Source organism: Thermothielavioides terrestris, chromosome 5 (genome assembly GCF_000226115.1).
Source record: "Thermothielavioides terrestris NRRL 8126 chromosome 5, complete sequence".
NCBI classification, from domain to species: Eukaryota; Fungi; Ascomycota; class Sordariomycetes; order Sordariales; family Chaetomiaceae; genus Thermothielavioides; species Thermothielavioides terrestris.
Genome location: NC_016461.1, coordinates 2,628,833 through 2,642,088, shown reverse-complemented (window position 1 = coordinate 2,642,088; position 13,256 = coordinate 2,628,833). Strand labels below are relative to the sequence as shown.

The 13,256-nt window shown below is 60.6% G+C and overlaps 5 protein-coding genes across 5 annotated transcripts; 3 read left to right on the top strand and 2 right to left on the bottom strand.

Annotated features, from left to right (window-relative positions):
* Positions 1-645: 645 nt before the first annotated feature.
* On the top strand, positions 646-2,106 carry THITE_2092033 (uncharacterized protein; the record flags this gene model as incomplete). Its single annotated transcript, XM_003656816.1, has 6 exons — positions 646-847; positions 919-975; positions 1,056-1,120; positions 1,173-1,555; positions 1,625-1,726; positions 1,800-2,106. The coding sequence occupies 6 exons, from the start codon at positions 646-648 to the stop codon at positions 2,104-2,106; spliced, it is 1,116 nt and encodes a 371-aa protein (XP_003656864.1).
* Positions 2,107-2,433: 327 nt separating this feature from the next.
* On the top strand, positions 2,434-3,582 carry THITE_2156298 (uncharacterized protein). Its single transcript, XM_003656815.1, has 2 exons — positions 2,434-2,746; positions 2,841-3,582. The coding sequence occupies exons 1-2, from the start codon at positions 2,617-2,619 to the stop codon at positions 3,425-3,427; spliced, it is 717 nt and encodes a 238-aa protein (XP_003656863.1). The 5' UTR covers positions 2,434-2,616; the 3' UTR covers positions 3,428-3,582.
* Positions 3,583-3,606: 24 nt separating this feature from the next.
* Positions 3,607-5,040, bottom strand: THITE_2122112 (uncharacterized protein). The gene is made up of 2 exons (XM_003656814.1): positions 4,605-5,040; positions 3,607-4,529 (listed from the first exon to the last, which is right to left on the bottom strand). The coding sequence occupies exons 1-2, from the start codon at positions 4,909-4,911 to the stop codon at positions 3,787-3,789; spliced, it is 1,050 nt and encodes a 349-aa protein (XP_003656862.1). The 5' UTR covers positions 4,912-5,040; the 3' UTR covers positions 3,607-3,786.
* Positions 5,041-5,533: 493 nt separating this feature from the next.
* On the bottom strand, positions 5,534-9,126 carry THITE_2070309 (glycoside hydrolase family 36 protein). Its single transcript, XM_003656813.1, has 5 exons — positions 8,379-9,126; positions 8,103-8,301; positions 7,816-8,026; positions 6,322-7,755; positions 5,534-6,248 (listed from the first exon to the last, which is right to left on the bottom strand). The coding sequence occupies exons 1-5, from the start codon at positions 8,954-8,956 to the stop codon at positions 6,031-6,033; spliced, it is 2,640 nt and encodes an 879-aa protein (XP_003656861.1). The 5' UTR covers positions 8,957-9,126; the 3' UTR covers positions 5,534-6,030.
* A 277-nt stretch (positions 9,127-9,403) lies between these two features.
* THITE_2122109 (uncharacterized protein) lies at positions 9,404-11,521 on the top strand. The gene is made up of 5 exons (XM_003656812.1): positions 9,404-9,866; positions 9,932-10,057; positions 10,147-10,224; positions 10,280-10,965; positions 11,040-11,521. The coding sequence occupies exons 1-5, from the start codon at positions 9,717-9,719 to the stop codon at positions 11,425-11,427; spliced, it is 1,428 nt and encodes a 475-aa protein (XP_003656860.1). The 5' UTR covers positions 9,404-9,716; the 3' UTR covers positions 11,428-11,521.
* The last annotated feature ends 1,735 nt before the right edge of the window (positions 11,522-13,256 follow it).

Genomic DNA, 13,256 nt, shown 5'->3' with positions numbered 1-13,256 from the left:
CCTTCCGTCGCACTGTAGAAAAGGCATGACGCAGGGCAAGGCAGCAAACATTCTTCGTCCAGCAATTATGCTTCCTAGTAGGTATTGTGCCAGCAGGCGAGTGCATTGCGTCCAGGGGCATCCATAGTAGAGCCCAAGCAAGCAAACAACCTCGACTTGCGTTGCACGGCACGCTCAACAGCATGTCAAGCGGCAGCGGCGCGGCCTCGGCCAGTTCCCGTTTCCGCTTTTCACCCGCAAAAAGAAGTTTCGGGACCGCATGAAGGAATATCCTTGAGGAATGGAGTAGGGCGTCAGCGCCGGGGCCCTATCAAAGCAGACGCATGCCGCTTGTTGAGGCGATCTCTGCCCTGACCGTGGCCGGCCCCCGTGCAAGCCCACAGACGCCACACTTTCACTTGAGAAGAACGGCCGTAACTGGCGAGTTGCGGGTAGAAGGGAAGCTAGCTGCTTGCAGTGAGGGGGCGGGAAGCGTGGCCAGCAGCTAATGCGATGAAGTGCGGAATTCTTGCGCTTCACGCCGGCGTTCATGTCATTTTGACCCCTATATCCTCTGCGCTCTGGGCGAGGATGTCGCCCCGCACACTGTTCCTCACCTCTCTCTGCTTGACACGGACCAAATGAGGTGGTGATTCGGACGACAAGATGGCCGAATTCTCGGATACAGACTTGTGCGCGATTCCGCTGGGGAAGCCGCCCGAGGGCCAAGTGTCCAACTTCGTGGACCCGCCGAGCCTGAGCCGGATCAACATCGTCATCAACGGCACCGTGATGGCATCGACGTTTCTCATTGTGGCCGGGCGACTCTTCGTCAATCGGATGATGAAGATGCTGACGTGGAGTGACTGTGAGTCGTTGTTGCCCCTGGAAGTATTCGCGAGAATATGACGTCTCGGCTGACGCCCTCCTTTCCTGAAGATCTCGCCCTGATGGCGCTTGTGCTTTCGCTCACTGAGGCCAGCTTGATGCTTACCCGTACGTGCTCCAGCCGCCTCAGCCCTCAGCTCTTCTCCCGGTCAGTTGGGGTTACTGACGGTGGCCGTGGATGTTGCTAGAGCTCCGTCTTGCACGGCACGCGTGGGATATACCGGTCTGCTGGCGACTGGGGAACGCTACGAAGGTGAGCCTCCGCGGCAGCAGGGTTGTGAACATGGTGATATAACCACCACCAGATCTACTTCGCGCGGGCATGCTTGGTCATTACAGCCACGGCCCTTGCCAAGGCGGCCATCTTGCTACTGTTCAACCAGATGTTCACGGTTGAGCGGCGCGCCCATGTGGCTATCCTAGCCGGGCTGGTGGTGAACGGCGTGCTCTTCTTGCTCGGCATCGCGTTCGAGTCGTATGACGTGGTTCCAGCTCCCGGGCAGACGTGGGACCAGGCGGCTCTCAGCGACAAATCGGACCGGTTCAGCACCTGGGCCATCGCGACGGGGGTGCTCACCCTGCTCTTAGATATATACATCTTCGTGCTGCCCGTGCCGTTTATTGCCAGGCTTAATTGGTCGACCAGGCAACGGCTGAAGGCACTTGCTATGTTCTCAACGGGTTTATTGTGAGCAGCGAGCACTTCCCATCCTATTCGCGAGCTGTCGCGGTGACTAACGTTTCTTCGTCGATGCAGGGCCGTCGTTACCAGTCTCACGTCCCTCGTGTACAGAGTCAGGATGATGGAGGAGGAGCAGTCCGACATGACGTGGTACGCGGCGCTCGTGCTGATGTGCATGTAAGTGTCTGTCAAGATCGGGCGGTAATCAGAGTACCCGCCCCAGCTGCTGACCACACGTCCGTCTTTTCAGCGTGGTCGAGGTGCACATCGCCATCATTGTCAGCTCGATGCCGGGCTTCGCCAAGTTCATGAGGGTCTACCTGGGCGGGACGATGACGGGAAGCAGCCGCGCGGCCGGCGGCGACTGCGAGAAGAACAAGCCGAGAACGAGGGGTGAGCGGTATACTGAGATGCGCGAGTCGTGGCTGTTCAAGACGACGGGGACGGCGACCGCGATGGCGAAGGCGGACGACACGGCTGATGCTGCTGTCGTTCCGGGGATGCGGCCAGCGCCAGCGTTGTCAGGGGTTGACGCTGGTGCGGACAGTTCACATTGAGCAGACTGTCGGGTGAACACGCCAATGCCTGCAGAAGTCTAGGTGATGGGCGAGATTTCGGGGTGGGATGAAGCCCGATGCACCAATCTAAGCCGGACTCGGCCGTCTCTCTGTCTCCATTCTCTCTAGCCGGTCTTTTCAACAATTCTTGCTCCGTTCTTCAAGGAAGGGGGAAGCACCAGCGGTTGCTGGACTTGCAGTCTCACAATCCGCCCCTAACCCTCTTGCCATGCCCAGCTGCCAACTGCCATTCGAGCCACCATGCTCGACTTACACCATTTGACGTAAGGGAAGCTGCCCCTCATCCCCACCTCGCCAAAGCGCCAAAGCGGCGCTGTGTAAGCTGCATGCAGAAGCGCGTGGAATCTGAAGATATAAGACCGGGCGACCCGCGAGCGTTCAATATCACATTCCCTCTCTTCCACTACCCGTCTCGCAACCGGCGATTCATCGAGGTACCCATCCTTACTACCTACTCATCCCTACTACTCACCTACCACATCCCGCACCATGGCTCTCCCGCCCAAATTCGGGGGCCACCGTCTGGTCATCACCGATGCCACGGCCAGCGGCCCCTCGGCCAACGAGCCGCTCCACACGCTCGAGTTCTACCTCGACTACGTCTGCCCCTTCTCAGCCAGCACGTCGTCCCCTAACAACTCCTTCCCTTCCCCTTCCCCTTCCCCCCGCAACCAAACAAGCTAACCAACTTAACCCCCGTTCCCCCGCCGCAGAACTCTTCAAGACACTCACAACGACCGTGATCCCTCACATCCGCTCCAACCCGGCCCTGGCCGGGCGCGTGCAGCTGATCCTGCGGCAGCAGATCCAGCCGTGGCACCCGTCGTCGACGCTGGTGCACGAGGCGGCGCTGGCGGTGAACCGACTGCTCCTGCAGCGCGCGAGTAGCAGCGGCGACGCCGCGGCGGCGGCGGCAGCGGCGGCGGAGCAGTTCTGGACGTTCTCGGGCGCGCTGTTCGCGCGGCAGACGGCCTTCTTCGACGAGGCGGTCGCGCGCGAGACGCGCAACGAGACGTACCGCCGGCTGGCGCGGCTGGCGGCCGAGGCGCTCGGCGACGGGCTCGTCAGCGAGGCGGACGTGTACGGCCTGCTGGAGGTCAGGGAGGGCGAGGTCGGCGGGGAGGGCAAGAACGCGGGCAACGCGGTGACGGCGGACGTCAAGACTGTCGTCAAGATGGCGCGGCTGACGGGCGTGCACGTCTCGCCGACCGTGCTGTTCAACGGCGTCGTGGTTGGGGAGATTAGCAGTGGGTGGACGGGGGAGCAGTGGATCGAGTGGTTGGGGAAGAATATCGTTTAACCAAGGTAGATATAGCTAGGGAGGGAGGTTAGGGTGAGACCTTCAAGGGGGGTGAAAGGTTGGTAGCCTAGGTAGTTGGTGACAGGACTGTCTCGTGAGAACTTGCGAGGCGAGCTTCTTAAGTGCTGCTGCTCGCGTTCCCTTCTTCTCCCTCGCCCTGGCCCCCTCCCGACTATGCGCATGTGAACGATGAAGATGCCACAGAAAAACTCAATGACAGCGAAAGAGCCGGAAGTTATGCGTTGGATTTAGCCGTACACCAGGACTCCACGGTCTCTAGACAAGCGAGAAAAATGAAAGCGGAAAACGGTAAAGAGGGGGATATTTACACATAGGGATAGATGGTGATGGCCCACTCCTCACAAACGATCCTGCTTCCTCCGCAAGTTCCTCGTCCTCTTCATCAGCTTCTTGTACTTCTTCTTCTTCATGCGCAGCTTGCGCTGGCGGCGCACGCTGATGGCCTGCATGGCGCGGTCCTGCTGCCGGCGCGCCTCGTCGTACCGCAGCTGGCGCCACGCCATGCGCTCCAGGAAGGACCGCGGCGGTGCATCCTCCTCGACTAGCTCCGGGCTGTGCGCCACCACCTTGTACTGCCCGTCCGCGTCGACCGTCTCCTCGATGGTCACCATGGCCTTGTACACGCGCGTCTGCGGCTCATGCTCCGTCAGCTCCTCGGCGATCGCCCTGTTGGCTGCGTCGGCTTCGACCTCGGCTCCGGTCGTCTCGGCGGCCGGCACGACGGGGGTGGGCGGGGGCGGCGGCGTGTACGGCAGGTAGTGGCCCGACATGGCGTTGAGCTGGAGGTACACGTTCGTCTCGGTACCGTCGGCGTGCTTCAAGCTGAGCTTGGTCATCCCGTCTTCGGCCTCCTGGGCTTCGTGCGGCCGCTGCTTCTCCCCGTTGGCAATGCTCATTCTCGACAGGGGCTCCTCCAGGTCGTGGACCGTTTGTGACAGCGTCGAGAGCACCTCGCCTACCCTGTTATTCCGCGCCTTTGGGCTGAATATCTGGGCAAAGGCTTGGTCCGACACGGTCCTGGGCAGCAGCTGCGTGACGGAGATCGGACGGTGGAGGGCAAAGAAGGTCGAGAGTGCAAGGCCTGGAGAAACACAGATGGTGTCAGCAAACGAGCCCCGGGGAGGAAAAGAGTCCAAAAGAGAAGGTAAAAACGAACCTTCGTCCCCGATGTGCCTAGTACTGGGGACGCTGGGTGGCTGCGGGACAGCCTCCTTTGCCTGGGCCTTGGACTTCTCCGACTTCGACCCTCTCGATGCAGGCACTGAGGGCCGGGCGGCGAAGTCTCGGGACCCGCCATCCGGACTGGACGGTTTTGAAGAGGAGTAACGGCGCTGGTGGAGGCTGTTACGCTTGTATGGCAGGCTGTAGGCGACGGCGGCTCGCGGGACGGAGGACGTCAGCGACGACACGGCGGGCGACTGCGGCGCCGCAGCGGCGACTCGCCGCACAGATGAGGGCAGCATTATCGTGGTGAATGCCGCCGCCAGGCGGTGCAGCACGGGTGGTCGATAGGCAGCTGCTCTCTTGAATGGTCTTTGCGCGGACCGAAACGGTTGTTTGCGACCTGCGAGACCGGTTCGAGGTCGCGATGGCAGGATATGAAGGCTTTGGAGGTCACCAGTCACAGCCGGTTGACGGCTTCGCGAAACGAGTGGAAAGCCTTGTTGGCCGTTTTCGCCCGCGCTAAAATGGGCCGCCGGGGCTCGGCAGAGGTACGTACTTCTAGTTCGTTAGCAGCCTGGTCCGTGCTCCCGCTGCCCTACCCGGCTGGCAATTTGATCGGGAAGCAGCAGCACCTGGAAAAGAACAAGACGGAAATCGCAAGGACGGGAAAGCTGCTTGTGAAAGTGGGCAATATGGATTCAATTCGCCTCCTTTCATTCTTTCTCAAATTCCCCCTCCTCGACCCCGCCATTTAGCGTTACCTTGAGTGTAGCCGTGGCCACGTCGCATGGCCGTGGCGTTTATTCCTGCGGAGGAAGGCTCAGGCAGCGGCACACCGACTTCGCCTGCCACCGTTGCCGCATTGCCAAGGGCCTGGGGTGATGTGATCACTGAGCACGGCGTCAAAGGGGCTGATGAGGTCCATCCGTCTTTTTTTCTCATTTGATGCTTCAATCCTGCCTGCACATCCAACACATCCAACTTCTTGACTTTGTCAGACCAGCGTCAGGTGTTCACCGTGCCACCTGGGCTTCGCCTCTCACTCAACTACGGAATACCTGCTTGGCGCTTGCCAGTTGACAAGCTAGGGCCCACCAACCCCCGCCATTCCCCCCTGCCGCTGGCAGCGTGCGCCCGCAATCTGGACCCGTTACGGAATACATGTGACGCCTCCCGAGCCTGGTGCCGCCATCTGGAGGCGAATGACGATGTTGGACCCGTCCATGTGGTCTTGCCACTGCCCCTCCCGCCCGAGTGATAGTCACAACCACCAGTCCTTCGGGGTTGACCAATCCGTTGAAGACCGGGTCAACAAACCGGGACGGTGTTGGGGGGCCGGCCCGGAGTAGCTTATCCAATCTCACGGTCTCCCAAGCAGCAAGCCCCGCATGACATCATGGCGGAGATGAGGACTCGAATCACTTCCTCTCCAAAGCAAAATAGACCTTCACTTCTACCTCGTTCGCCCACCCGCTCTCCAGCTTCATTTTCCGCCATGCCGTCTCGATGTCCACGTCGAGGACGTGCTGGTCGTCCTTGTTGACGGTGACAGTATGCGAGGGGATCGGCTGGCCTTGAATGGTGACCATGAAGTCGTCCTGGATCGACAGTTCGGGCAGCACCGAGATGTAGATGCCTGGTCAAGTTAAGCGCGTCAGAAGTCAGATCAAACCAGCAGCAGCTTTCCCCGACGCAAGCCGATCACTCACCCAGAACCCCCAGCGCCTTCACCGTCGCATCAACCAGCAGTCTCCCGTTCTCGCGCACCTCAAACTCGGTCCTCAGCACCGCCGCGCACCCGGTCATCTTGCCCACCAGCCCCAGATTCGCCAGCAGCACCCGCCTTCTGGTCCGCGACTCGACCTCGGTCAGGGGATACGCACAGAGCACGTCGGCGCCCCTCACCCCAAGCGACACCGCCAGTAGCGACGCCGGCGCGCCCACCCGCAACGGCGGCGTCACCCTGCCGCTGCCGTGAGCCCGCACGACGTAGCTCTGCTCCGCCACCACGCCGGGGAACCGCGCGAGCGGGACGACCTCCGCGACGGGCCGCTCGACCACGTTGAACAGGCCGACGATGGCCGTGCCGCGCCCCGCGCGGCCGTGGTACGCGCCGACCTTGAGCAGCGCGGGCTCGCCGTAGCCGACGTACGCGTCGAGCACGCGGCCGGCGACGGCCGGGCGGAAGACCACCGTCCTGCCGCGGGGGGTCGCCCCGCTCACCTGCGCCAGCAGCGCGGCGTCGTGCCGGCCCGGCTCGTCCGTGATGTACACGGGCCCGCCGCTGACGCAGCGCGCGGCCGCGTGGAAGGCCGCGTACCCGTTGTCGTCTCCGTCTCCGTGCGCCGTCTGGAACATGTCCCAGTCCGGCACGGCGGCGGGCAGGTGCCGCGTGAGCAGCGCGGCGTGCGCGTTGACCCACACGTGCCACGGGTGCGACGCGCGGTCGCCCGGGAAGTAGTCGTCCGAGTTGCGGAGCACGCAGGGCGGGCGGCGCGCCGCCGCGTCGGGCAGCTGCGCGCGGAAGAGCACCGGCGGTGCCTGCGACATGCACGAGATGGCGCGGCCGGGGAAGTGCCGGAGCGCGGCGCGCGCCCAGGCGTCCAGGTAGGCCGGCGTGAGCGTGCGCCGGAGGTCGGCGGGCACGAGCGTGTCGAGCATGTACTGCGCGTCCGTCTTGACACCGTCGACGCCGCTGGCGGACAGGAAGCGGTAGAAGTCGTCGTAGAAGGCGGCGATGTCCTCTTCGGCGACGAGCGTCATCTTGCCATCGACAGGGAGCTGGTCCTTGGCGGGGTCGTCGCGGACGGCGGAGACGGTTTTGTACCGCTTGGCGAGCGGGCCGTTGGGGGCGAGGCCGGCCCAGTAGCCGAGGAGAGCGTGCCAGACGGCGATGTGCTGGATGTTTTGGTGTTTGGAGCGGATGTCGGAGACGAGTGCTTTGAGTCCTCTGGGGAAGGCCTTTGGCTCGGCCTCAAAGTCATTCCAGCCGTGTTGCCATTGGCTGTCTCCCCTGTGGTCGATGTCCTGCCAGTTGTCGTCGATGATCAGGTTGGAGATGTTGAGGTTGTTCTCCGCAAGGGCGTCCAGTGCTGTTAGGATCTTCTCTTCCGTCAGCTGTTGGCCTAGCGAGTTCCAGGTGCCTGCCGAGATGATTAGAGCGAGCATACGAAGGCGCAACTGCAAGTTTCACGTGGACTAACAATATCCTAAGCCATCATACCAGGTTTCATACCACTGCGCCTGGACGTCACCCCCCGCCGGGGTTTCGGCCGAACCTTCGGCTGCTGCCATAATGGTTGCCGAGACCAGGTCACGGGCATGATACACGACGGCGGCAATCGTGCTCTCGATGTCGTCCCCCACAGCAACCAGGGCGATTCCTGTTGTCGGCTTCGGGTTGTCACTGCGGATCTAAGCAGGCGTCAGCACTTGTTGACAGCCTCACCAACCGAAGGGGGTTGTTTTTGGGGGCCGGTATCTGACATACATGGAAGGCCAAGCGGTTGGAGTCACTGCTGCGGAAGAGGGTGATAACATCATCGACAGCACTCATGCCGAGAAAAACCATGTGCTTGCCCTGAGGGGACAGGAACGAGCAGAGAAGTGCATCCTTGTCCAGTTGCAGCTCTGTCTTCCCCTGCCTCGGCGCAAGCCACGGCGTCCAGGGCCGGACCAAGGCAAACCATCTATGACCGCTAGTCAGTATGTGCGAAACACAGCGGCTCGAGGACGAGTCCAGCTGCTGGGATCGAGAAGCCTTTACCTGAGAAACCTGCCCCAAGGGATGCCGAGGGGAACATCGGCATACGACGACTCGTTGTCCTTCGTCCCGTCCACTGCTGCCTCAATGGACCACAGCCGAGTTCCCGGAGCCTGGCTCGTGAGGCTCTTCCAGCTGAGAGCTGGGTTCAGGTCATGGATCAAGTCTGGCAGATCCTCGGGGTCACTGTCCCGAGTGGGTTTCTTCTTGATCACCACCACGCCGTCGTCCGAGCCTTGCTCGCTGCGAGCCCAGCGCCACTCCTGGCCATCCCTCTGCCGGAACTTGACAGTGAATCGCAGCGAGGAGCCCACGACCACGTTAGCCGTGAAGTACAGCCTGGTAGCCGACTCGTTGGCCAGGTGTAAGTCCGTGACTCGGTCGTCGTCCGTCACAGCAGCCGCAAACTCGGCCTCGGTCCACTCGCCTCCGTCATCGTTCGAGTGCCAGAGCGCGAGCTGCCATGGTGTCGCGGCGGCGAGTTCGCGGGGAACTTCCAGGACAGCATGGATTGTCACGCTGGAGCTGTCCAATATCGTGACTTGTCCGAGAGGAGGGTACGTTGCGACCAAGGCCGACATTCTCCGAAAAGATCCAGTTGAAAGCAGTGGAAGCTGTGATCTAAATAAACCAAGGTTCTAGAACAACAGTCGTGTACAATCAGAGAAGCGAAACCTTACACCTTGGCATACTTCACAGTACAGCGCTGGGGAACTTATAAGTTTGATAACGTTAGGTATTGCTTGAGACGAGACCTCTACCTGCAGGTGGACGCCAAGAGGCGAACTGGAGCCGTGGGCTCGGAACCGCGCGCACCGCAGGTTCAACGGGCGCAGAACTGGGGGGCCCAGGGTGGCTTGCCCGTGCAAAGCGTTGGTAAACAGTTTCTCCTGGCATCATATGAATATGCACGCCCTTCCACGGTCTGACAAGCCTTATCGGTTGCGTGCAATTTCAATTTGCATCTCACCCCACGGGCAAGTTTTGAGTTGCAAGCAGCAGCAGTTGTTCGTCTGTGTCGGGGTCGCTTCACCCAGTGGGTAAAGAAGCTTGCTTCCGTAGCCAATCGCAGCATCTCAATTTCCAAAGTTGCCAAGAAAAGCTCCGGTAAGCAAGGGTGCGCCACGTGACTCCAGAAGCTCTCTTTCCGGACCCAACCAAGCTCTGGCCCGGGCGTTCCCGAGATCCGGCCTTGGAAGTGAGGCAAAATTACGCCGAGTGCATACTGGAGTTTTTTGAAGGGGCGTGGAGCCATACCTCACCTCGAACTCAGTCGGACCTTTGCTTCAAACCACTCACTTACTTTCCGCACCCCTCCCCTTTCGCCCATCCGCCTCCTCCATGGCGTCCCGGAGACTCGCTTTGAACCTTTCGAAGGGCCTTCGCGGCCGGGCTGGAGGGCTGACGGTGCCGTTCAGGCGAGGCCTCGCGACGCCGCACCACTCACCCGCCATCAAGACCGAGACCACGACGCTCAAAAATGGCCTTACCGTGAGCTTCCGCTGCCGCCAATTGGCCCTCCGCGGCTCGTGCCTGACCCAAATTGCTCTCTCCAGGTCGCGACCCAGTACTCTCCCTATGCCCAGACCTCGACCGTCGGCATGTGGATCGATGCCGGCTCCCGCGCCGAGACCGACGAGACCAACGGCACCGCCCACTTCCTCGAGCACCTCGCCTTCAAGGTACGGATGCACCTGCTTCGCCGCCGCGCGCGCACCGCGTAATGGACAAGTCGATCGAACTGACTCGTGCTGCGCTCGATTCGAAATAGGGTACCGCGAAGCGGACGCAACAGCAGTTGGAGCTCGAGATTGAGAACATGGGCGCCCACCTGAACGCCTACACCTCGGTTGGTCCCGACTCGGAGTGCTCCGACCGTCCGTCGCTGCTAACTCCAGGCACAGCGAGAGAACACCGTGTACTTTGCCAAGGCCCTGAACGAGGACGTCCCCCAGTGCGTCGATATCCTGCAAGACATTCTCCAGAACTCGACTCTCGAGGAGTCCGCCATTGAGCGGGAACGCGACGTCATTCTGCGCGAGGCCGAGGAGGTGGAGAAGCAGCTCGAGGAGGTCGTCTTCGACCACCTGCACGCCACCGCCTACCAGAACCAACCGTTGGGTCGCACCATCCTCGGCCCCCGCGAGAACATCCGCGAGATCACCCGGACCGAGCTCACCAACTACATCAAGAACAACTACACGGCCGACCGCATGGTGCTCGTCGGCGCCGGCGGCGTCCCCCACCAGCAGCTCGTCGAGATGGCCGAGAAGTACTTCTCCAAGCTGCCGTCGCACGCCCCCGTTTCCAGCGCTTCCATCCTCTCCAAGAAGAAGCCCGACTTCATCGGCTCCGACGTCAGGATCCGCGACGACACCATCCCGACGGCCAACATCGCCATTGCTGTTGAGGGTGTCAGCTGGAACGACGACGACTACTTCACCGCCCTGGTCACTCAGGCCATCGTCGGCAACTACGACAAGGCGCTCGGCAACGCCCCCCACCAGGGCAGCAGGCTCAGCGGCATCGTCCACAAGAACGACCTGGCCACCAGCTACATGAGCTTCTCCACCAGCTACAGCGACACTGGGTAAAGCCACACAACTCTTTTTTTCCCCTCCTCCCTTCTTTGTATGTGAGCCATTCTTGCTAATCGAGCAACAGTCTCTGGGGCATCTACATGGTCACCGACAAGCTCTCGAGGATCGACGACCTGGTGCACTTCGCCCTGCGCGAGTGGTCGCGCCTGTCGGGCAACGTGACCGCGGCCGAGGTGGAGCGCGCCAAGGCGCAGCTCAAGGCGTCCATCCTGCTGTCGCTGGACGGCACCACCGCCGTGGCCGAGGACATTGGCCGGCAGATCGTCACGACCGGCCGCCGCATGAGCCCCGGCGAGATCGAGCGCATCATCGACGGCATCACCGAGAAGGACGTCATGGACTTCGCCAACAGGAAACTCTGGGACCAGGACATCGCCATCAGCGCCGTCGGCAGCATCGAGGGCCTCTTCGACTACGCGAGATTGCGGGCCGACATGAGCAGGAACTTTTAAAATGACGGTGGATATAGAAATCCAAAAAAAGCGCAAGGCGGAGGGAGCACTGTTGCGCCGAGATGTCTTGCTGCGTTGTGTGACGGAGTGACGGGGGATGAGGAGCAGTCTGAGAGGGAGGCAGGGGAGACGCGGCGCCCGGGTTCAGTGTATTATAATCGGTGTTGCATCCGAGGCCCAGCACGGACATGTACTGTAAGGGGCGGGCGGGTAGACATAGAACAATCGATCCGGCTTCCTTTTGTTTAGCGTTCATGGTTGATCCGTGTGTTTGGCCGGCCGTCGCTGGACAGGAGTTGATGGAGGTCTGGCGTTCGCCGACTCCGGGTTCTGGGGAGAGCAGGTTTTCCCGACTTTGCCCGGGAGTTGTGCTGAAAGTCGGATATGATTCGAGTCTCTTGTTTGAACGTTGTCCGGGTTCTGTCCTTCTTTAGGTACTCTCCGGATCCATTGCTGCCATGAGAGAACGTCTCAGGGGCAAAGAGACAAGGGACTGTAGGCAGCAAGAAGACTCCAACATGCAGAGATTAAGACGCCTGCCTCCGCTAAGCCCCCTCGAGATGATGAACCGACTCATCCTTACGAAGGAGTGGACCTTCTCCTGTTTCATATCGGTCATTGCTGATCTGAGTTCGAGACGTCACTGCCAGTATGGAGGCCCTTCTTGTGCACAAACAAGGTATCTTACGCTCTTGAATAGCCGTTTTCATGGAGGTTGTCTCCTTGAAATCTGTTCCAGCAAACCCGTCACTCGATTACTCCCCCCTGTGTAGTGGCCTTAGCAGGTTCAGCCACTCACCACGCTGAAGCCAGTGAGTGGTATTATTTCGTACTAAGGACGGCATGAGGGGTGTCTGTGTAGGGATGGGGCTCGCGAAATTGTCGGGCTCCTGCTGCCACTGCCGCCGGCTCAGCTGTCTTTCTCCTCCGGGTTGGCATGCAAACTCCCTTCCCCATCCATAATTTATCCCCTTCGATGAAAGGAAGCCAGCTGTTTCGGCGTGCTAAGAGCCTAGTCTGTGTTGCCAATTGGCTCGAAGCGGTGCGAGACTAAGTGCTTGCCTGATCAAATATATCACGGCGGTGTACAGCAGTCCAGCTTGTGAGACGGGTGAGGATCAGACTGCCTCGGTGGCGGCTGGGCGGTTTATGTGAGGAACGGGGCTCTGTGCCCCGAGGGTTTGGACTGGAGCTGTGGCGGCTCTGGTAGCCCTTAAGGCTTACACTACCACTCGGTGTCAAGAAGGGTGCATTCAAGATATAATGATCTCGGTTCATGTTTGTATTTCTAAGGAGGTCTCGGACACAGCAAGTTGGATGGCAGACGGTGGCCTTGAACTCCAGCCTCGGAGCCATGCGTGGTTCAGAGTAGAGACTGGCTGCCCCAGAGCAGTGGAAGGCGACATATTCTCGTATGAGTGACGGTCCGGTGTCGGTCGAGATTTGCTCTCTGTTATCCCTTCAACTCAACAAGCGGGATACGGGTGTAAGCCGGTGGCATAGATGGGCGTGATAGATTTTCATGTTTTGAGTGAGTGACGATAACACACTACGTCGCAACACGCCACTATGTTGCTTGCGAGCAGAGCAAGCCCGGGCGCATGGGATGTTCCCAAGCGTTTAGCACCAGCCGACAGCACCAGCTCTCATGGTTTGCCAAGCTTTGCTTCCGCACAAACTTTCCCGTGGAAAAGCTGTGAGGGGTGTAAGCTCAGGCCCAGATCATGTGCCACCAACCGATCGTCCATGCATACAGGGACGTTGCATTCGAGGTGGGAATGCCGGACTCTGACGCAATCCGACGCAATCCAGTCTTCGGCTCTTGAGTT

Coding starts and splice junctions, on each gene's coding strand:
- THITE_2156298 (XM_003656815.1), top strand. CDS start 2,617: ATGGCTCTCCCGCCCAAATTCGGGGGCCACCGTCTGGTCATCACCGAT. Junction 2,747..2,840: donor CGTCTGCCCCTTCTCAGCCA/GCACGTCGTCCC, acceptor CCCCCGCCGCAG/AACTCTTCAAGACACTCACA.
- THITE_2122112 (XM_003656814.1), bottom strand. CDS start 4,911: ATGCTGCCCTCATCTGTGCGGCGAGTCGCCGCTGCGGCGCCGCAGTCG. Junction 4,530..4,604: donor TAGGCACATCGGGGACGAAG/GTTCGTTTTTAC, acceptor GTGTTTCTCCAG/GCCTTGCACTCTCGACCTTC.
- THITE_2070309 (XM_003656813.1), bottom strand. CDS start 8,956: ATGTCGGCCTTGGTCGCAACGTACCCTCCTCTCGGACAAGTCACGATA. Junction 8,302..8,378: donor CCTTGGGGCAGGTTTCTCAG/GTAAAGGCTTCT, acceptor TAGCGGTCATAG/ATGGTTTGCCTTGGTCCGGC. Junction 6,249..6,321: donor GAAGGCGCTGGGGGTTCTGG/GTGAGTGATCGG, acceptor TAACTTGACCAG/GCATCTACATCTCGGTGCTG.
- THITE_2122109 (XM_003656812.1), top strand. CDS start 9,717: ATGGCGTCCCGGAGACTCGCTTTGAACCTTTCGAAGGGCCTTCGCGGC. Junction 9,867..9,931: donor CGCTCAAAAATGGCCTTACC/GTGAGCTTCCGC, acceptor TGCTCTCTCCAG/GTCGCGACCCAGTACTCTCC. Junction 10,058..10,146: donor TCGAGCACCTCGCCTTCAAG/GTACGGATGCAC, acceptor GATTCGAAATAG/GGTACCGCGAAGCGGACGCA.